The sequence below is a fragment of the Pelodiscus sinensis genome, chromosome 20 (genome assembly GCF_049634645.1).
Source record: "Pelodiscus sinensis isolate JC-2024 chromosome 20, ASM4963464v1, whole genome shotgun sequence".
NCBI lineage: Eukaryota > Metazoa > Chordata > Testudines > Trionychidae > Pelodiscus > Pelodiscus sinensis.
In genome coordinates this window covers 3,213,884-3,234,753 of record NC_134730.1, presented here as the reverse complement: position 1 = coordinate 3,234,753, position 20,870 = coordinate 3,213,884, and the positions used below count along the sequence as shown (strand labels likewise).

The following is a 20,870-nucleotide window of genomic DNA, read 5'->3' as shown; positions in this document are numbered from 1 at the left end:
AAGTTGTGTGACCTGCCAGGGTAACAGCAGTGAAAGTGTAAAGTGAGCAAGTGTGTAAGATCCAGACCCTCATGGGATCATCTGCCACATGAACAGAGCAAGTGGGAAGGCCGCCACTCAAAGGTGCAAGACAAGGGAGAAGCCGATCCACTGAGAAAGAAGGTTACTGGAGCATTTTCCTGACCTTAATTTTAATTCCCAATAAGCAAAAAGAATCCTGAGGCCGATTCAAACAACCTTCGTGAAGTCCAGCACATCCCGCAAAATGCCAGCAAGCACAGAATAAGAGCCACGTGCTGTAGTCTGCAGCTTATAATGACATTTTGTGTGCACGGGGCATCTTTCTTCCCGAAGGATCTCAAAGCCTAACCTGGACAAATGGCAGCCGTAGAATGCAGCCACCTCTTGGGAGGAAGGCATCAGCCAAACATACAGCCATAGTATACAGCACCCACACAGAAAACCAAGGGGAAGGGAAATTCCTGGCAAAGAATGGTAGGGCAAAACTCTACCATTAAGTGCCTTGGAGCAGAAAAAGTCAGCAGGGTTCACTAAAAACGTACCTCTACTGTTGGAGTGAAAGGGTTACACCTGTTTTTGCGGGCGACACCTCCACGTGCCCCTGGGCACTTCTACACTAGGAACTAAATTCAAAATAACTCCCAAAGTAACAAAATCGAAATAGCCTGTCCCCACTACGGGGAACCTCAAAATTAGTCCGAGGCAGGCTCCATGACTGTCGATAAGTCGAGGTAGCGCAAAGCCCCAGAAAGCGCTGGGGAGTCATTACTTCAAATGATTCTGGGGAGTAGTTATTTCAAAATAGCAGCAGTGGAGCATCCCCACTTCCGCCCTTTTGAAATAGCTATTTCTAAATTAGCGTCATTTCCCAAGGAGAGCAGGAGTACGGATTTCCAAATAACCAGTCCGTTATTTCGAAATAACAAGCTTAGTAGTGTGGACGCTCTGCTTATTATTTCGAAATAATTCCCTAGTGTTGGCCAGGGCCCACGTACTCCTAAAGAGACAGTATCGTGCTTTTCAAGCCCTGATCAAAAACATGAACTCGGTGTATCTGCTGAGTGAGGATGAAAATCTGTTCCCATGCTGCTGAGACTTGAACTTGTGGTTTTAGGGAGTATACATTTTTCAACTAGCCTTGCCCTGTGTTGGCTGGGCCTCCGGCGAAACGCCTCTCACCGTACAGCAGTGCCGTTGTAGCACTTGTCCTCATGTACGGTCACAGCCTCAGCAAGAGCTAGAAGAGACTCACTTCCCTGGCCATCTGAGTGAAGGTATCTCCTCGCAGGTGTGCTGGCCTGGGAATCCCACACATGCCCCAAGCTCAATGCGGCTACGGCTCACGCAGGCCTAGTGACTGGAACCAAACCTCCTCCTCTAGCCAAGAGCAGCAGGGAACGTCTGCGACGTAGCTAAGCAAGCTTTCGTCTGGCTAGCCTGGAGCAGTGACGTCATCACGAGCTTGTCACCTGAGTGATCACAACCTACGTTGTCGCAGCTTCATCTCTCTTAGCGCATAAGCTAGGTAGCTTAAAGCCAGATGGGCGTGTCTACATTAGGGATTCAGAGGGGGAGCAGTGTTAGTCTGAAACTTTAAAACCAGCGAGTGGCTCTGTGGTTACCCTACCAGGTTAGTTTGAAATAAGTTATTTCCAAATTACAATCCTGAAATAACGGTTTCGAAATCAACTTATTGCTCTTCACAAGCCGGAGTTATTATTTCGAATCAACGGGCATGGTAGTGCAGATGCTCCGCTGCTTGTTTCGAAATAAGGGGTGTTATTTCAAAATAACTCCCCAGTGTAGATATGCCCTGAGAGACCAATATATAGGATCATGAGCTTTCATGGACAAAGCCCTCTGTCAGATCACTGCAGCTCATGGGATGAAGTGGCATTTGCCGACGTGACCCTATATATCAGTCTCTAAGGTGCCACAGAACTACTCCTTTTTAATAGGGATGTTCATGTTTAACCAGTTAACCAATAAGCTGGCTCTTATTTGTTAAACTCTGTGGGTGGATCCCGCCAGCCCCAGCCAGCCTGGCTCCTAGCGAGGTGGCTGTGCTGTGGCAGTGACGCCTCCCCATGAGTGAGGCTGGCAGGGGCTGGCAGCCCTACTTAGAGAGAGGTTTCGCTGTGGGCGCTGCAGTATAAAGTTGATTTAACCGTGTAACCGCTCACATTCTCAGCAATCACTCCGTGACCGTTTTCACCGACTTTTGACATCCCTAATCTACATACACGTCCATCACACCCACGCTCGCCGTTTCAACATGCGCTAACCTGTAAAGCAGTCCGGGGGTGGTTGCTAAGCCACCTGCCTATTTTCCTGGCTGGCACCCGAAAACGGTCACTTGCCCTCTGCTTTGCTCCCACCCCCACCTGCCACGATCCCAGCAAACCTCAGATTTGTGTTCCCCTCCCCCCGATGCCTCTCTGAGCAGCCTGGCTAAGGAATCTCAGACAGGTGCCACTGGTTTGTTTCATGCCGTTCCAAGGCTGTCCGGTGTAGCATGGTACGAGAGCTCTGGACAGGGCTTTGACTCCCGCTGTGGCTGGCCAGGCTCCCAGCAAGGAGAGGTGCACAGGGCACTGGAGAGCTACAGGAGCTCGGAATTAATTCTAAACCCCTCTGTGCTGGCAGAATCCTTCTGGGGGAGGGGATTGTTCCATTTAAACCAAAGGATGCAGAAAATGCAGCCAGGCCCCTTCCACGCCTGCCTCCTCTCCTCTGGCGCCCGGTCACAACAAAGGCACGTTACAAGATTCCTGACCGATAAGGGTGCTAAGCACCACCTGGAGGAGCAGCAGCCTATGCCCAGCTGCTGCCCTGGTTGCTAGGTCAGTCCCTTTGTGTATCAGGGAGGCAAAGAGCCCAGGGAGCGTGGCGGGAGATCAGACATTCCTCACCCATTCCCCTGTGCCAAAACCACAAGAATGCTCACTCGGCGACACCCCGCGCCGGGGTGGAGGGTCCTGCCCTGGCCGTCAGGGGACCTGGAGTCTGGTCCTAGCTCTGCAACAACTTGCCCCTGTCTGGGCTTAGCTTTTCGCTCCCCAGCCCTTGTCTGCCCTAGTCAGAGGGGAAGCTCCCCCGGAGCGACCCTCTCATTCCTGCCTAAGGGTGGCTTAAACCCAAGGCAGTATAGCCCAATGGGTCATGAAATGGACTGGGACTCAGGCAGTCCGAGCTCAGCTCCTGACTCTGCAACTGGCCCATAGGGTGACCTTGGGCAAGTCACTTCCCCTTCTCTGTGCCTCAGTTTCCCCTGCTGTCAATGAAAAAAAATTATTGAGATCTGCTGCTAAGATCCTGCTGTTATGATCATGCCCCCTGCCCAAGCAACGTAAACGAAACTGACAAGACTCACTCTCCTGCTAGAACTGGAGCGTGCACAGGGGGTGCACATGTGTGTGGGTGGGGGGGGGGGAGATACTGGTATAAGTACCTGTTTAAATTAACACCAGAGGTTATACAAAACCATCAACATTCTGCTATATAGGCAAGACCGTCAATTAAATGCTTCACAGCAGGCTCTGCTGTCCCTTATTGTGTGTGCGTGTACACAACACCAGCACAAGGGGGCTGTCTTGGCTTTGGGAGTTACCCTACAGCTGATACGGACACCACTCTGTTAGGAGCCTGTTATGCTCTCCCAGGGGCATACCAGCAAGAAATCATACTTGGCCAGCCGAGGATGAATTAACTGAGCTTCACAACCCCACTGTAGGGCAAGTTACCACCATTTTACATCTGGGGAAACTGAGGCACAGAGCAGCTAAGACCACTGCTCAGGCTTTTCAGAGCAAGTGAGAGGGATGTTTCATGTTGCAGCAGAGATGAAGACCCCCTCCCCAGTCACAATCCACAGCCCCCCCTCCGTCCTCAGTGCTGCAGAAATGTTCCGTAATTTCCATCAAGCGTGGCTTGAAATATTGCAGCCAGTATTTTGGTCACCAGAAGATACCCACCCCCCGCCAGATGTGGAAAGGTGCGGAGAGGTGCCAAGAGATGCAGATAACAAGTACTGTGTGGGAACTAGGTACCTAACTAAGGATTTTATTTAGGTTAGCTTAGTAATTTACTTGGATCTGTCTGTTATCACTCACTGCTACTTAAATCCTGTTTATACTTAATAAAATCCCTTTTGTTTTATTATCAAACCCCATATAAAGAACCGTTACCTGCAGGGGGCGCCAGCTGTTGCTAAAGAGAGCAAAGTTCATTGATAAAGAGAGCAAACTTCAGGAGCTTGCTCTGTGTTAGACTTTTATACTGAGTAAGGTGGATTTATTTGGGATTTTGGTCCTATTTAGGGGCTGTGTTCCTGGGTGCTGTCAAGACACTGGAACACAGCTCAACCCACCAAGCTCAGCTGTTATCAGTATCTGTGTTACTCAGCCAAGGGGGAGGAGGAGCAGTTACCTCAACTTTGTGCCTTTGCTGGGGGAGACCAGAGCTGCTGGCCCAGCAGGACAAGGTGGTGGGGCGGCCCAGTGGGCAGACTGGCAGGTTCAGTAGTATGATCAGCCCATTAGGTGATGGTCTCAAGGGGATCTCAGTGACCTAGCCGGTCATAGCGCCTCGCTATGTTAATCGCATCTACTCAAGATCTGACGGAATCCAGCCTCTGAAAGAGACTCCAAGAGACGTGCTACGGTTTGCACCACCAGATACTTCTTCCTAAGTGGAGGCTGGTATCACACACAGTCACGGAGCCACATTCACTAGGATGCCCCAGCTGCCTCGTGCTACTCTGGCAATGCAAAGCAGCCACAATCCATGTCAACACAGTGGTGCCAGGCTCTTGGTGAATCTGTCCAGCATCCTTCCTCAGCGGGAAAGCCACAAGATGATGAATTACAGTCATTCGGCACCACAAGGAATGGAATGTGGCATTGGCAACGCCCACTCCAGAAGTCACGGGAATTTGGCTGAAGAGATTCACACTGCTGTTCCCTGCAGTCAGCATTACTGTCTGACACAAGTGGTCTCCCCGAGAAAGCAGCCGCTCCTCACTTGCATCCCAGGGAAATCCCACTCATGTCAAAGACAGGGATGACTAAGAGACACCCTTGACATAACATGCTCTTGTTGTATTTGTCACACATCAGCGACAGTGTGAGAACACCAGCCGGGAGAAATCTATTCTCTAGATCCGGCAAAGTTTTAGACACGGGATTAGCATTAGGCATGTACGTTTTCCCGCTGAAATGTGCGAGACCACCGTGCGTGAAGCTAAGAACGTGCAGCAGTCTTTACAGAATCAGGGCTTAACCGATTCCAAAGCAAGAAGTTAGAAAAGAGGTTTTAGCACCACGCCTTTGCTCTGAGATGACATCCACGCTGCAGTCACGTTGTGTGACTGTAGCTCAGCTAGACACACTAGCTACAGCGCAGCATGGACTCCCCAATGCTGGGGGAGGCTCTGAGCCTTGGGGTATGTCTAGACTGCATCCGTACGTTGGCAGAGGGATGCAGATTAGGCAGGTCGACATGGCAAATGAGGCAGGGATTTAAATATCCCACACCTAATTTCCATAAAAATGGCCACCGCGTTTTGCCGACTCAGCACTTTGTCGGCAAAAAGCGGCAGTCTAGAGGGGGATCTGTCAAGAAAGAAAGCCTTTTTCGACAGATCCCTTATGCCTCCTGCAAGGAGGTTTACAGGATCTGTCGAAAAAGGGTTTCTTTCTCAACAGATCTCTCTCTAGACGGCTGCTTTTTGACAACAAAGTGCTGAGTCGGCAAAACACGGTGGCCATTTTTATGCAAATTAGGTGTGGGATATTTAAATCCCTGCTTCATTTCCAATGTCGACCTGCCTAATCTGCATCCCTCTGCCAACAGAGGGATGCAGTCTAGACATACCAGATCCAGGTAAGCCAGGGGCTGCATCTGGCCCTCAGGCCGAAGTTTTCACCACCCCTTTATATTCTTAATTTTGCCTTAAGGGAAGCTATTCTAGAAATATGGTTGAGTAGAGGCTATTGGTACTAGACACGGAGAAGATTCTCTGCCTGTATAATCCTGCGCGCACTCCATTAACATCAGTAGGGTTACTCCACCATTCCAGTGATGTTACCAAGATCAGAATCTGTCCCCTTTACAAAGGGGAAACTCTGGTTAGCTTGAATTATTGCAAACTGAGACATCTTCCAATGTAGCCTGTAATCTGAATGAGACCAGCCTTTGCCCGTGATGGTCAGCACAGCTACTGACCATACGATTTCTGGGTTCTGTGATGACAATACTAGGCACTACGCCATCCTCAAAGCCTCGTGTGTGTCATTTTGCGGCTGCCCGGCAAAGCTAAGAGCAGCGCCCGGGGGGGCAGCCTACCTCCACGCTCAGAAAGGGGAAGCTGCATTAAGTCATATTTGGAAGACTCTTTTCGACTTTTTAAATAAACACATTTTGCTGAAAGGAATGGCTCAGCCACACCCTTGCCGGAACAGCCTCCATCTCACCAGTGAAACAGATTTTCTAAGACCCGATCCAGCTTTTCATCAGGGGAGCAGAGTAGAATTTTCCTCTGTCCCTATTTCCATGATGATGTTCTCTGTGCCCGTGTGTTGGGTGTATTCCTGCTGCCAAGAACAGAATTGGACACTGCCCCAAAGAGATATGTCACACAAGCGGATTTAAAGCTGCTTTTAGTCATGAGTTGAGAATGCCGCCAGAGACATGCCTGCAAGAGCCCCCTCCAGCGACAACAGGACTCTTGAAAGACACGATGCTCTGATGAAATCTCTGCTCCCAGACTACGTTGCACAAAACTTCGCTGGGAAACTTGGTCAAGGCTCTGCTCTGGTTAAGGGATTGCATTTGGGATGCAAGTCTGCTCCCCGTTGCGTCTACACAGCCAGGTCACTTGCCTCAGGAGAGGCCGGAGAACTCTGGCAGATGACTCCTGAATCCATTCTTAGCTGGTGTTAGGAGGCCACACGTGCATTGATTTCCAGGGAGATGTGACAATCTACACCAGCTAAGGATCGGGGTCCTTGTGAAAATTAATGAGCAAGCAGAATCGGAGACGGGAGGAAGCTCCCTGTCTCCGTGGATAGCCTACATTGAGTCACTCCCGATTTAGATGGGCATGAACAAATCAAAAGCAGAGCGGAGGCTTTTGCAGTTGTCTCCTGTCGCTAGGTGGACAATTCTTCTTCTGAGCTCTTCATCTTTCCCTGCTAATTTGTCTCCTTTCGCTTTGTCACCATTTAGTAGCCAAATGAGAAGCAATTCACCCGCACCGGGACTATATTTAACAAGATAGCACTGAGAACTTCTGACTTTTTAAACACACTTAGGCTATGTCTAAACTGCAGGCTTCTTTCAGAACAAGCTTTTTTCGGAAGAGATCTTCCAAAAAAACTTCCAAATGAGAGCGTCCATGCTGCAAAAGTGCATTGAAAAAGTGATCTGCTTTTTTGAAAGATAAGTGTCCAGAGTGAATGGACGCTCTCTTGCGTGTAAGCTGTGATTACTACGGACAAAATGGCCCCCAAGGCACCTGTGCTTTTTCCTCTTTCCCCTCCTTCCGAAAGGAACTCCCTCTTCCCCGGCCACGCACACACACCTTTTTGCGAAAGACTTGTTTCGCAGAAAGGCTTCTTCCTTGTAGAATGCAGGAGAATGCAGATTCTTCCTTGTAGAATGCAGATTACTAATGCTGGAACAATCCCTCTGTTCTTTTGATTTCCTTGAGGAAGAACCCAACTGCAGTGTGGATGTTCCTCAAGTTGTCGGAAAAACGGCCGTTTTTCTGACAAAACTCTGTAGTGTAGACATACCCTTAGGCTGTGTCTAGACTGGCAAGTATTTCTGCAAAAGCAATTTTTGCAGAAAAACTTGCCAGCTGTCTACACTGGCCGCTTGAATTTCCACAAGAGCACTGACTTTGTAATGTACAAAAATCAGTGCTTCTTGAGGAAATACTATGCTGCTCCCGTTCGGGCAAAAGGGCCAGTGTAGACAGCTCAGATTTGTTTTGCGCAAAAAAGCCCCGATCGCGAAAATGGCGATCGGGGCTTTTTTTGCGGAAGAGCGCGTCTAGATTGGCATGGACGCTTTTACTCAAAAAGTGCTTTTGCGGAAAAGCGTCCGTGCCAATCTAGACGCTCTTTTCCGCAAATGCTTTTAACAGAAAACTTTTCCGTTAAAAGCATTTGCGGAAAATCATGCCAGTCTAGACGTAGCCTTAGAGAAAAGCAAAAAAGGAGAGAGATAAAATGCAGTTTTCAAACCCAGGGGTGGCAAGTCCATTTAACGAGAAGGAAGAGAGAAGTCTATGGAGTAGTATGTATTCCTGCACCCTGAGTTTCAGGATCCTGGTCTTCTTAAGAGTTGCAGATGGTTCAAAATGCAGGGCTCACCGTGTTATGCAGCCCTCACTCAAGTGCTGTGTTTCTCTCCTGCTTCTCCCGGTGTAAAATGCATCTGAAGCTTCGGTCTCAGCCAACAGCAACATTTTCTGAGCTAGTCTAGCGTGGCTTCTTGTCCAGTATTGTGCTCTTATTCTCCGTGCACGGCTTCCCCTAAGCGCCCAACTTCGGGAGCAGGTTTCATGTCCCGGAAGTGTCAATAATCCCTGCAAAGTCTCAGAAGGGGACTGCCTAGTGATCAGGGTAGGGAACCTAGAACTCCAGATTTCCAACCCTGGCTCTCATGCAGGGCTCTGAGTCTCAGGGTTTGGCTGCCCTGGGGATTTTAGCCTCTGATGTGGATCTATTGATGGAGGTGCAAGAGGGTGACGCACTCATGACCCACCTGAGTAAATCATGACTTGCGTCACTCGGTGCCAGACCCATCTCAGCAGCTAGGAGCCGCTGGGACCCAGGGGATCACTGAGTTTGTCTCTCCCCCACCCCGCCCCGCTCAGTCCAGCAGCCTGGGGTGGCACAAGACCCCACAACACCACTACTGGATCACTCTACATGGAGGGAACCTTCCCAGGCTCCGAGTGCCGGGCCAGGGCCTGGTGTGCCAGGGAGCAATGCAGAGCGGTCAGCCCCAGAGCAGAGGCTGCAGTTCGGCATGGTAGCCACGTATCGTAAAAGCTGTCTTCAGAGCGGTAGGTGGAACCCACTGGTGGGCATGCAGCATAGGCCCTGCTCTGGGCCCACGCCGCAGTAAGGGTGTGAATGGGGAAGCAGGAAGCTTTGCCCTTAAAGCAGCCATGGCTAACCCACAATTTGCAAGCCGCATGCAGCTCTTATCCCCCAAAAGTGCAGCTCATGAACCTGCTCCTGAGGTCCCTGCCAGCTCTCCCCCCACCCCCTTGTGCTTACCGGATCAGAGCTGCGGGGTTTTAAAAATGGTACCCAAGACGGAGGCCATCTTAAAGGGGCAGTCTCCTTTTAAAAAAAAAATTTTTTTTTGTTTGTTTTGCTCGACAATTCTGTTCTGAGAGGCGATCTTTTTTTTTTTTTCCTTGATAATTCTGGTGCGGCTCTTCACAGGTCTTCCGCCACTGTTTTGGCTCTCTTAGGTAAAGGAGTTGGCCACTCCTACCTTAAAAGGTAGTTCCCATTAACTGGTGGGGAGCAGCTCCCCGCCTGCCACAGGCAGGAGGCTGTTCCAGCTCCACAGGGCCTGCTGCAAGCGGAGTGCACTCCAGCCAGCCGGACCATGGTGGGAGGGAGGGAGGGAGGATGCTCCAGCCCTGCCCCAGTGGGTGGCCGCTCCAACCCAGTCAGGCTGGCACAGCCCTCCCCGCCCAACCTCCTCTAATCGGTTCACTGGTTAGGCAGGATATTTAACCGGTTAACCAATTAAATGGGGTTTACATCCCTACTCCGCAGAAGGGCAGGAGTTTGCTGGGCCTGCAGCAAGAGAGCAGGGCTCTTTAGCTCAAGCTTAGCCGATTATGCTTATGTCTCTGCATGTCCTGGTTCCACTCCCTGACGCATAGGCCAAGATGGTGACCATCACGTCAGCCAACAGGAAAGGCCCTTCCCTCTCCTGATGTACAGTAACTCTCTGCTTTACAACATGTCACGTACTCACGGGATTATTTTAAAAAAACGGCCCTTTCAACGACTTTAAAAAATGACCCACAATCCCAAGAGTGACCCAGCCGACCAACTGAAAGTTGCCAAGAGGCAACTGGAGGACCCGGAAGAAGAAACAGGAAAAACCCATTGCAGAATGAACAGTCCTGAAGAGCAGGAAAGCAAGGTGCTCCGTTTTAAGAGTTTCCCCTAACAGATATGTTGGGGGAGGGGAAAAGAGCAATTTGGCAAAAAAAAAAAGAAAAAAGTTTGAAAAATTCTGCCTTGCTCTACCTTAGAACCTCAAAACTCACAGGGTCAGCAGGCTCTCCTGTCGTACCTCCAGACGTCACTGGATTGACCCCAGTAGACAGGCGCTAGACCCTCCCGGGCTAGATGTTACTTCCATTCGATACAGGGCTTACCGTTTGGTTCAATGGCCCTTGCCACCCCCAACACTCCTGCCACTTGAGAATCTACCCCATCGCCTGTTCGATGTACAGTTCTGGGATTCAGTGCTGAATTCCTCAGATAAGTCTGCCCGGGAATGTCTGGCAGCACAAAGTAAGCAGCGATTGCAACATTTCTGGCATAGTTCTCAGCCTCTTGAAAGAGGACACCAAGCAGGCGAATGCTGCCAACGCAGCACGGTGCCCACAGATGGGAAAACCAAAGGAAGGGGGCATCCCTCACTGATTGGGATGATTGCTCATGTCTGAGCCTCCTTCCATCATGCTGCAACCTGCCTGCCAGGCTCATACGCTCAGGAAGCGCTAAACCAGCCATCGGAAAGAAACTCTAGAGGTCATCGCTCAGCCAGCCCCCCCAAGCTGACAAGGTCCATGCACCTAGGTCCCTTCCCAGACGTCTACCTTCAGGTCTGGCTTTGCCACCCACAGATTTCCAAGGTGAGACTTGCATGGCATGGTCTGAAGTGTCCAAAGCTCAGGACCAGATGGTCAAGGGCTCAGCGCTCACCAGGTCTTCCACAGAGCTCAGCTCCCAAGTCGCACGTACATGAAAAGACCATGTTCTCCGGAGCTCTTGCTGGGGCACACATGGCTTGGCTTTTATCTGTGGCTACCTCTCGTGAAAAATCCAATCTCAGTGAGTCATCAGTGGAGTTGGGCTTGTTGGATTTTGGGCATGTTCCTTAACCTCTTTGCATCTCTGTTTTCCCATCTATAAAGTCTGGGATCTATGAACAAACATTCATGATCATCATGTATTTGTAGTCTTGCAGTTCTGGGGCCAGGACCCCACTGTGCTATGTGGGTGCTGTACAAACAGACCCAAAGACGGTCCAGGTCCCGGAGAGTTTCCAGTCTAATTATTAGCAATATGCAACTGATGCTGAACCCAGCTAAGTCAAGGGCAAAATTCCCATTGGCTTTCAAAGTGCAAGATCAGGCCCTATTTAATTGCTAACAATTTTTAGGAAGGTTGCAGGGGGCTGTGCTTGAGTCTAGCAAAAGGGAGAGGGAAATCTGACAAAGAATCATGCCATGATAGACTCTTATGATGGGTTGGGAGGCAAAACACCCCACTCATCTTTACTAAAGGACTCAAATTTGCCAAACGCTTCAATGGGAATTTTGTATCCGCCCCCCCAAGGGTGGAATTAGAGCTACATTATTAAGTGCTGAGCAGGCTCATTGTCAGAGGCTCAGAAAAGCCGTAAGTTTTCCTAAAGTTCTTTCGGATACGGTGTAACAGCCTGGCATGGTGTGTGCATTGAAAACAGAGTCCTTGAGTCTCTCGTGGAACTTACTTTCCCCCTTCGCTCCCATAGGAAGCAAGTGTACATTCAGCTAACAGCCCAGCAGATGGCAGTACTATAAGTGATAAACTTGAAACTACATGGCTACATCTAGACTGGCATGATTTTCCACAAATGCTTTTAATGGAAAAGTTTTCCGTTAAAAGCATTTGCGGAAAAGAGTGTCTAGATTGGCACAGAAGCTTTTCCGTAAAAGCACTTTTTGCGGAAAAGCGTCTGTGCCAATCTAGACGCACTTTTCCGCAAAAAAGCCCCGATCGCCATTTTCGCGATCGGGGCTTTTTTGCGGAAAACAAATCTGAGCTGTCTACACTGGCCCTTTTGCGCAAAAGGACTTTTGCCCGAACGGGAGCAGCATAGTATTTCCACAAGAAGCACTGATTTCAGACAGTAGGAAGTCAGTGTTCTTGAGGAAATTCAAGCGGCCAGTGTAGACAGCTGGCAAGTTTTTCTGCAAAAGCAGCTGCTTTTGCGGAAAAACTTGCCATTCTAGACACAGCCCATTTGAGGAGGAGTTAATGTGATTTACCACCCCCAAAAGAACCAGCGTTTAGGCCACATCTACACCAGGAAACAATTTCAAAATTAGTAAATTCGACTTAACTCCTCATTTAACAAAATTGAACTAGCACGTCCACACTACGGGGAAGCCTTGAAATGAGTCCAAGGCAGGCTCCGTTAATGTGGATATTCTACCTCAGACTTAGAGCTCCAGGAAGCATTGGGGAGTAATTAGTTGGAATTACTCTGGGGAGTAATTAGTTGGAATTACTCTGGGGAGTAGTTATTTTGAAATAGCAGCACTGGAGCGTCCACATCACTGTTATTTCAAAATAACCATTTTCGAATTAGCATCACTCCTGATGAAAAGCAGGCCTGTTATTTCAAAATAACGAGCTTGGTAGTGTGGATACTCTGCTTATAAATTTGACCTGGGGGGGGGGGGGCTATTTCAAAATACTAGTGTAGGTCAGGGCTTAGAGTCCTATTCCTTAGGGGGATGGGGGGGGGGGAGGGAGTTACCCAGCAGCTATGTGCCCAGCCTAGACTTGAGATCTAGTCTCACTTCACTACCCTGCTCTGCCACAGATTTCCTGTGTTACCCAGGGCAAATCACTTAGTACATCTAGACTACGTTTTTCTTTTGAAAGGAAATACACAAATTTGGCACTAATTTGAATATCTTCTGATCATTTTTTCGAACATGAAAGCAGTTTAGATGCGGTTCTTTAAAAACAAAACCCTTTTTTGAAAGAACCGTTTTCGTCAAAAATTGAGGTGTACAGGGTCTTTCGAAAAAAGAGGGTTTTTTCCCCTAAAGAACTGTCTAAACTGCTTTCACTTTCGAAAAAAACTGCTTTAGAAAAAGCAATCGGAAGAAGATATGCAAATTAGCACCGAATCTGCATATCTCCTTTTGAAAGAGAAACGTAGTAAAGACGTACCCTGGTGTCTCTGCTTAGTGGAACCACTAATCCAGGTGGTGGAAATAACAGCATGGCCCTACCTCACGGCAGGACTGGGAGGGTGAACACTGCCAAGCAGGTGAGGTACTCAGACTACGGGCGTGGGGGCTACATTAGCTTACTTGACACAAAAACAAACACACACACAATGTTCTCTACTGAAAAAACAGACCAGTCTCGGGAAAATGGGAAACAACTGCAGGAGTGAGATGGCCTGCTGCCCAGGTCTTTTTGTTGTGTGTTTGTGCAGTCAACAGCACCGGGGAGTGGGGAGAGGTTGCTGGCTCGTGAGAGTGGGTCCTCAGAGCTACCATTCTACAGAGTAATTTAGTTAAGGCATAAAGCCCTAATCCTGCAAAGACATGGGTGTAGTCAGACCACCTTTGCCCCATGCAAAAGCACACTGGCTTCTCAGGGGTTTTGCCTTAGGGATGTAAAAGCAATTAACCAGTTAAAACCCACCTGGCCCCACTGCCTAGCCCCCGGTCCTGGCATGCTTACCAGATAACTGTTTAACATCCCTATTTTGCAAGGCTCCAGGAGCATGGAGCGCCTCACAGGACCCGAGTGTCCAGGCAGACAAAGGCCATTTGGGGAATGTTCCTCGTTTGAGTGGGTTTGGGTGATAGCTCCTCAAAGTAGCTCAGATTTCACCATTCCGCTGGCTCGGTGAATGGAGAGAATGGAGCAGCTGGGCAGAAACACCGTTATACATGCGCACGTCCTGCAACCCTGCAAGCCAAGTGGCAGCATCCAGTCACATTTCTAAATCGGCTGCTCAATCGTTTGCCTTGAACAGCACAAATAAATCGGTGAATCCAGGTGTGGAATTTATTCCACTAGCGCCAGCAGCATTCGGGCTGCATGCACATAGCTAAAGAGTTCCCCCTTCAAAAACCTCCTGACATTCTTGCTGCGGGGAAGATTTACCTGGTTATTTTATGCCTTATAGAAAGTGTCCAGGAAATTTCACCTTGAAATTTGTAGTAATCCAGTTATCTGAAGTCAGAGGCACATTTGAGGGGTGACAATTCCGCCCCCCCCCTTTTTTTACAAAAAAAGTTTCAGGGAGCAGTTACTGCTGCCCTTATCTAAGCACACGCACAGCCGGTTTTGAGCACACATGAGTGAATCTGAACCAGCCTGCCTACTTTGCAGATTGGCAGTATTTGCCTTACACTGCCAAATGCTGATTCAGGACATAGCGATGGTAATCTGTCGCGCTGTAACAGAAGATTCCAGCCGGGTTCCACAGACAGTCTGACCCGTGTCCACTAGGTGTTGCTAGAAGGCTGTGAAGGCGGCCGAAAGCCACTCTACCAGAAGCCTGGAAATTTGAGCCTCTGCCCAAGATGAGAAACATGGTGCTGCGTTGAGTACAGTTAAAATTAGAGGCAGGGCAAGCGCCTGCATTTATCTCCCATCACGGAGTACCCACGAGTATTTCATTACCCGCCGCCTGGCTAGTTTGTCCAGAAAAATTCAGCTAGCAAATTAAAGACTTGCTTTGCTGCAAAGTGGAAACTGATAAGAACTTGCTAAACTCCCTGCACGCATTACCCACAATGCTCTCCTCCACATGGCGAATGCGCCCCTCCTGCCCTGGCATCAGTGTTACGTTCAATCTAGGCACTCGATCTTACAGTCCTTCCCCCTTCTTGGCATTGCAGAAACAGCAGTTCACAGTGACGCTCACAGACCAGAGACGAGATTCGACTCTGTTACTCCTGATTGACAACAGTGTGACTCCACTGAACTCGCTGGGGTTATGCTGGGTTCAAACTGCTTACGGTGCAAATTGCTAAAGCTAAGTAATGCCAGTAACAAAGCCCCCTACCAATTGCTCAACTAAACACATTGTCCAGGTATTTGTCCTTAGCTCTTACATTGCACTTTGTATCAAAGCAGTTTATAAAGGAAGTCAGGATGCTGCATTTAGAGATGGGGAAACTGAAGCACAGAGGTGAAGTGGCCAGTGCAAGACCATTCAGTGTGCCAGCACAAGAATGCAGTACCCTGAGCCTGAGTCCAGTGTGGTATCCAGCGTGCTTTCCCCCATGCACGTGCTACAGAAATAGCCAAGCATATCAGGATAACTACAGCAGCATGGCTTACTGCGGCGCAAGTCTGGAGAGAGACTTTGGGAAAGTGACAGAGGCGCCATTCATCCCTTTATCGCAGAGGCCGATGTACAGAGAGCTGGGCTAGCCCACCCTGGCTGAGGAGTGGGAAGTTTTTGCATGCTTGGCTCTCGCAAAGCCACCCGGCTCAGGAAACTGCAGGGACGGGAGCCTATGCAGACAGCAAACCCTGGTATAGCAGAGACGGAGCAGGGAAAATCTGCAACGTCAACAGTCCTCAAACTCCTTCCACCTCCACAGGATAAGCGACCATCCGGAGCACTAGCTCACACCATGACTGGGTGCTGGGACCCATCCCGGGAGTGGCCACTAACCATGGGCAGACAGGAATGGTGGAGATCTCTCCTGGCTGCTGAGCAATATGCACAGAGGCAGGCCCTATAAAAACAAGCGGGACTGGCTGCCACAAGGACCCAGCAGATGTTCTTCATGGAGCAAATCTGCTCTGGCCCTTTAACACCCTCCCCCGTTGAGCAAACAAGAAGCATGCCTAGAGGAGCTACCACACCCGTGGGGGAGCAGGAAAGAGCCCTACCCCAAGGGCTGCCCATGTTTGGGGATCTAGGTACCGCCTAGTAAGAACTGCAAGGAGCACATGCCAAAGAGGTCACATGGGGTCAGTCCCGCTGCAGGTGAGACCACTGTCCATATACCACAGACCAGATGTAGGCAAGGCAGGCAACAGGACCGGACCAAGGGCTCCTCCTCCGCTAGTAGTTCAGCGGCCCAAAATCTGCTCCATTACAGCCACGTAAGGCTAAAGTACCTCCCCAGACCTCAAGAGCTCTGCTCTGGGTTCACACTGAGGTCACAGGCATCTGAGAACTCACATGTGCACAGATGGTCCCAGGATCTGGCCCCGTGGGCCTGATCCTCCATCGTACGGCAGCTCATGCCGCCTTCCCCATCAGTGCACAAGGTGCTGGGCCTCCGTGCACCAAGCCCTGGCTTTCTAGCCTGCAGCGAGGTGCTGGACGGACAGAGGCCCAGCCAAGCGGGGGAGGTGTGCCCTTCAGATAAAGATAAGGAGCAGTCCAGAAGACCCGTGAAGAAAAGTGCATTAAACGAGCTACATTCCTCGCCCTCCCTCTGCATCTTCACTTCAGGCCTGATTCTTCCGCTCCTCCCCAGGGCCTGTACTCCAGAAACTGTACCATCAACCTCCTGGAGCAACTATAGTAACTGAGCCCCTCACCTGAAGGACAGAACCAAACCCTTCAGTGGAGAAGGCTGGACTTGTACCAGACAGAGGCTGCAGAGATTTCTCTGCAATACGTGGCCGTCGCTAAAGGTTTGGGGGAGGCGTTAACGGGGCGAACTCCCCCTTTCTGAGGAACCAGACGAGACGTCAGGGCACTCACCGTTCGTGGAGGATGGTATACACTGAAAGGAACTCGAGACACCTAGAGTGCTGCAGTTCTGCCAGAGGTCTGCCGTACGCCCGTTAGCGATGAACCATTGCTGAAAAAGACACACAAACTGGTAAGAGGCGCCGGCAAGTCACAGCAGCGAAGGCCAGGGGGAGGCCGGGCGCCGTCCCCAAAGCAAAACACAAACTTGTGCTCCACCACATGCGCTGGTGAGGAATCCTACAGAGCTGCGCATGTTCATTCTTGTTGTGAACTCTTTTGACTTTGTGTGTGTTCATTCTTTTGAATTCTTACGGTTCCGGCGGTTATTTGTGTCTCGGGTATCTCTCTCAGAGCATGCACAAGCATGAACATTTACACACACACCTTTATTTGAACTGAGATTCGAAGGGAAATGTTTCACATTGTACTCAACTGCATAAAGAGGAGACTTTGGTTATTCTCTTTAAATGGGCCAAAGCTCCAAAAAAAGTCACTTGTCTCCAGCGGTGTGGAAAGCTACACTAATGGCTTCATAGGCATCACAACCAGATCTGGGATCCTGTGATTATTTTAATGTGGTTTTTTTTTAACCCTTGGAAAACTAGTCTGGAATTGACTAGCTCAGCAGATCTCCTGCACTGTAAAATATTAAAATAGGGGTCAGCCTAGGTTGGTCACATTCATTCTTTGAGGGGGCCTTGTATTAAGGTCTGGCCCTGGAGGAGTGCAAAGCAGAGCAGTGATTTGGTGCACAAAGTGTGCGGAGACCCCGAATGCAGAGAGAACGACTGCTCTAGAGACCACCAGGCTGAACCCTTCACTTGAAAGGTGATAAACGTCCTTTTGGCCACCCCATGTGTCCTGGAGACACCCGTGGGACGAGCGACAGGAGGGAGAAGAGCGAGAGGGGATCAAGTTTGTACTTACGCTCACGATGGTCGAGACAAACAGCAGCACCAAAACCGCCACATGGAGCACAATGATCCCCAGCAACAAGAGCAGCATTTTGGCTGAAGTCTTGGAACGATCTGAAGCGAGGGGGAGAGGAGACAGCTTTGAAGCAGCAGCAAAACCCAGGGCAGTCCCGCCTCTGCATTTGTGTCTGCAGGGTGTGTCCGGCTTTCGGGGGAGTTAGCTCTGAAAGGGCAGCAGGGGGCGCTGAACCAACCAGGAATAACCAAGGGGGCTCTAGTGATAGAAATGCAGCCCTGTTAGGCTGGTGTAGCTGAAACAAAACACAGGACTAACAAGATGGTTTATTAGGTGATGAGCCGGCCAACGAAAGCTCATCATCTAATACACCATCTTGTTAGTCTTTAAAGTGCTACATCGTCCTGTGTTTTGTTTCAAAGGGGCTCTAGTGAAGGAAACGTCCCAATTTGTATTAAAACAGCCCTGCAGCACCTTAGAGACTGACAAACCATGCTGATGGCATCATGCGTTTTCCTGGGCACACCCCACTTTAATGCCCACGAAAGCTCAGGATGCCATGGACACGTTTTGTTAATCGCCAAGGTCCTGCAGGACTATTTGTTGTTTTTTTAAAGGTTTGTTTCAGACTCACAGGTCCCCCTCCCGCGAAAAATGTGGAGGAAGGGCATTTCTTCGCCGCTGCAACATCTCTTTTGGCAAACTCATGCAGCTATTGGGAGGGGCGGGGGTCCTGCAGGAATCCAGCGAGGGGCTCGAGAGACAAATGCCTGAAAAAGGCACCGCCAGCTTTTGGGGGGGAGGGGGTAAACATTAGCTGGCTTGGAAAAGGGCAGTCCATCTAGCTGGGCGTGGGGGTCCTGTGCGGCGCCCAGAGAGGGGCTGGGAATACGATCTGAGGATCAAGGAATCTTCCGCTTCTGCGCTAGCCGCCGCCCTGCTAACCTTCCGCGCTGGCCGTGTCATGATCCGGAGTCAGATGGAAAAAGGGCAACTTCTGTTAAATGCCTCAACATTTCCACTTGGCCCTTCCCAGACAGGCTGAGCCAGGGATCCAAGGGCGGGGCTGGCTCTTGGGAAGCGGCGTCAAAGCCGCCCGAAAGCCCGGCTCTCCGGGCAAACAAAGGCAAAGCTCAACATCCAACAGCCCCCACCGGAGGGGGCGGGCGCCGGGAACCGTTATCCGCTCGGCCGCCCGCACTGGGGCTCGGCCCCGCAGCTGCACGGTCGGCTCCTCGCCATTAGCCGGGCAGGGAGAAGCGAAGCGGAGTCCGCGCAGCCCGTGGAAACCGGCCAGGGCGCGCTTCAGGAGCCGGAGCGGAGCGCGGCGGGGAGGGCCCAAGCTAAGGTTCCTGGCGGGTTCACACTGTGTCTAATTATACCGCGGTGAGGTCAGGGCCGCGGAATCCGTATAGGGGAGCGACCCGGCTGTAAAGAACCGGGGGGGGGGGGGGGCAGCAAGCGGGCCCCGCTGCGGCAGAGGGACCCGCGACCAAGCCCGGCGGGGGGGAGTTGTAGCTAGACGCCACCGGGCAAGCAGCCCCTGGCAGGTGGGGACCAAGACCCGGCTCCACGTCTGGGATCGCCTCCTCTGGCCCCCGCTCCCTTCTCGTCCTCCGCGGGCAAACAGCCCGCTGCAGGGCGGCGCGGCGGCTACTTACTTCGCTCCCGCAGTCACCCCCCCGCGAGCAAAGCGGCTAATCCGGAGCGGGCGCCGGTCCCCGTGTCCCAGACGCACAGAGCCAGGGGCTGGAGAGAGGGAGGCGCCGGCCAGCGCCAAGTTATAAAGTTTCCCCTTTAACGCGGGACAACGCCCCAGATTGCGTCTGGCCGCAGGGTGTGTCCCGGGCCTGGCGGGGGGGGGGTGGCGGCTATAAATACCCCACCCCCCGCTCACTGGTTCGTTGGATCCCACCGCGCCCGGCACCCCCGGTCTCAGCCCACGTGGGAAGAGGCGACTGGAGCCCAGTACTACGGGGAAGCGGCGCGTCCCTGCCTGGGGGCGCTGGCAGGGTGGGGTCGGGGATCCCCGGTCGAGGAGCAGAGACCCCCCCCCCCGGATCCGCTCCGCGTTTTGCTGCCCAGCCCCTGCTATTTGTGCCTGGGGAGAGGAGCGGCGGCTGCAGCCCTGGGGGAGGGGCGGGGACTGGAGCCCGGGGGGGGGGGGGGAGCTGCAGGGGTACCCGTGTCACCGGCCTGAAACCCCGTGGGGGGGGGCTGCTTCCACCTTCCTCCAGCAGAGTCATCCCTTCCCCCGGTAGCCTGGGTGGCCACCCCCCGGGCCGTGCGCTCTGGAGCCCCGCAGGGCGCAGCGCGGCCCCGGGGCTGAGCGGGGGGGGGGGGGAAGGTGAGGGGCAGCACACCCGGGATTTCTGGCGTCGCCCCTCTCGGCTGCCCCCTTGCTCTTCCTAACCCTCCGGGAAACGGACCCACTCGCCCTCCTCCGCCTCCTCAGTGCGCCCCGGCGCATCACAAGCTACTGCGGGAGACGCACCAGCCCCGTGGAAACGCACCAAACTTCGCTTTAGCTGCCGCGGGCTCCCCCTGCGCCCCGCGCAGCTGCCGAGCGAGCCTGGCTTTCGGAGCGCCCGCTCGAGTTCGCCGCGGGCTTCTCTCCGTGTAAACGCGTCTCCCGGCGGCGCGGCGCGCTGGAGAGGAGTCCGCGCCCGGCAGGAGAAAGCGCCCGGCTCTCGGCTTGCCCGGCCAAACACTTACCGCACTCCAAAGCGGGCAGCCCTTCCTGGCACCGGCAGCTCCTAGGAAACCAGCGCAACGTGCATTAAAGTCCCTCCAGGGGCGGGATGCCAGGCAGCGAGGACGCTAAAGGCCACCCGTGGCGCGGGGCGAGCTACAGGGGGATCCTGGCGGATCGGAGCCCTTCTCTGAAACCAGCGATCTGGTGCATTCACTGTTTATTCATCCCCCAGCCCAACGCCCAGATCTGTCACGGTGGCCTGAGAGCGCACAGCCTCTAGCATTTAAAGAGACAGCTCCGCGCTCTGTCTCCTCCCCGGAGCGCAGCTCGCGCGCCCGAGCTATTTAGGGGGGTCCGAAGAGTAACTGGAAGGAGGGGCAGAGACCTCGGCATGCAAGGCCCGGGAAGCTAGAACAATAACCAGCGCTCCCCTTCTGGGAGCTGTCAGTCAAGCCACCGGGCTGCACGTTGCCAGGCCTGAGGGGTTTGG

The 20,870-nt window shown here is 51.9% G+C and overlaps 1 protein-coding gene across 2 annotated transcripts in view; it reads right to left on the bottom strand.

The window, feature by feature from the left end:
* Positions 1–20,636, bottom strand: part of PMP22 (peripheral myelin protein 22) — a 31,788-nt gene extending 11,152 nt beyond the window's left edge. Inside the window, exons 1-3 of one of the 2 annotated variants that reach the window (XM_006118701.4) lie at positions 20,401–20,636; positions 17,683–17,783; positions 16,765–16,864 (exon numbers count right to left, since the gene is read on the bottom strand). In XM_006118701.4, coding sequence (XP_006118763.1) covers positions 16,765–16,864; positions 17,683–17,760 — 178 coding nt within the window. In that variant the 5' untranslated portion in view covers positions 17,761–17,783; positions 20,401–20,636. Of the gene's footprint in view, positions 1–16,764; positions 16,865–17,682; positions 17,784–19,346; positions 19,506–20,400 lie in introns of those variants that run through there. The other variant, XM_075903513.1, reaches the window with a different exon arrangement.
* Positions 20,637–20,870: the final 234 nt, after the last annotated feature.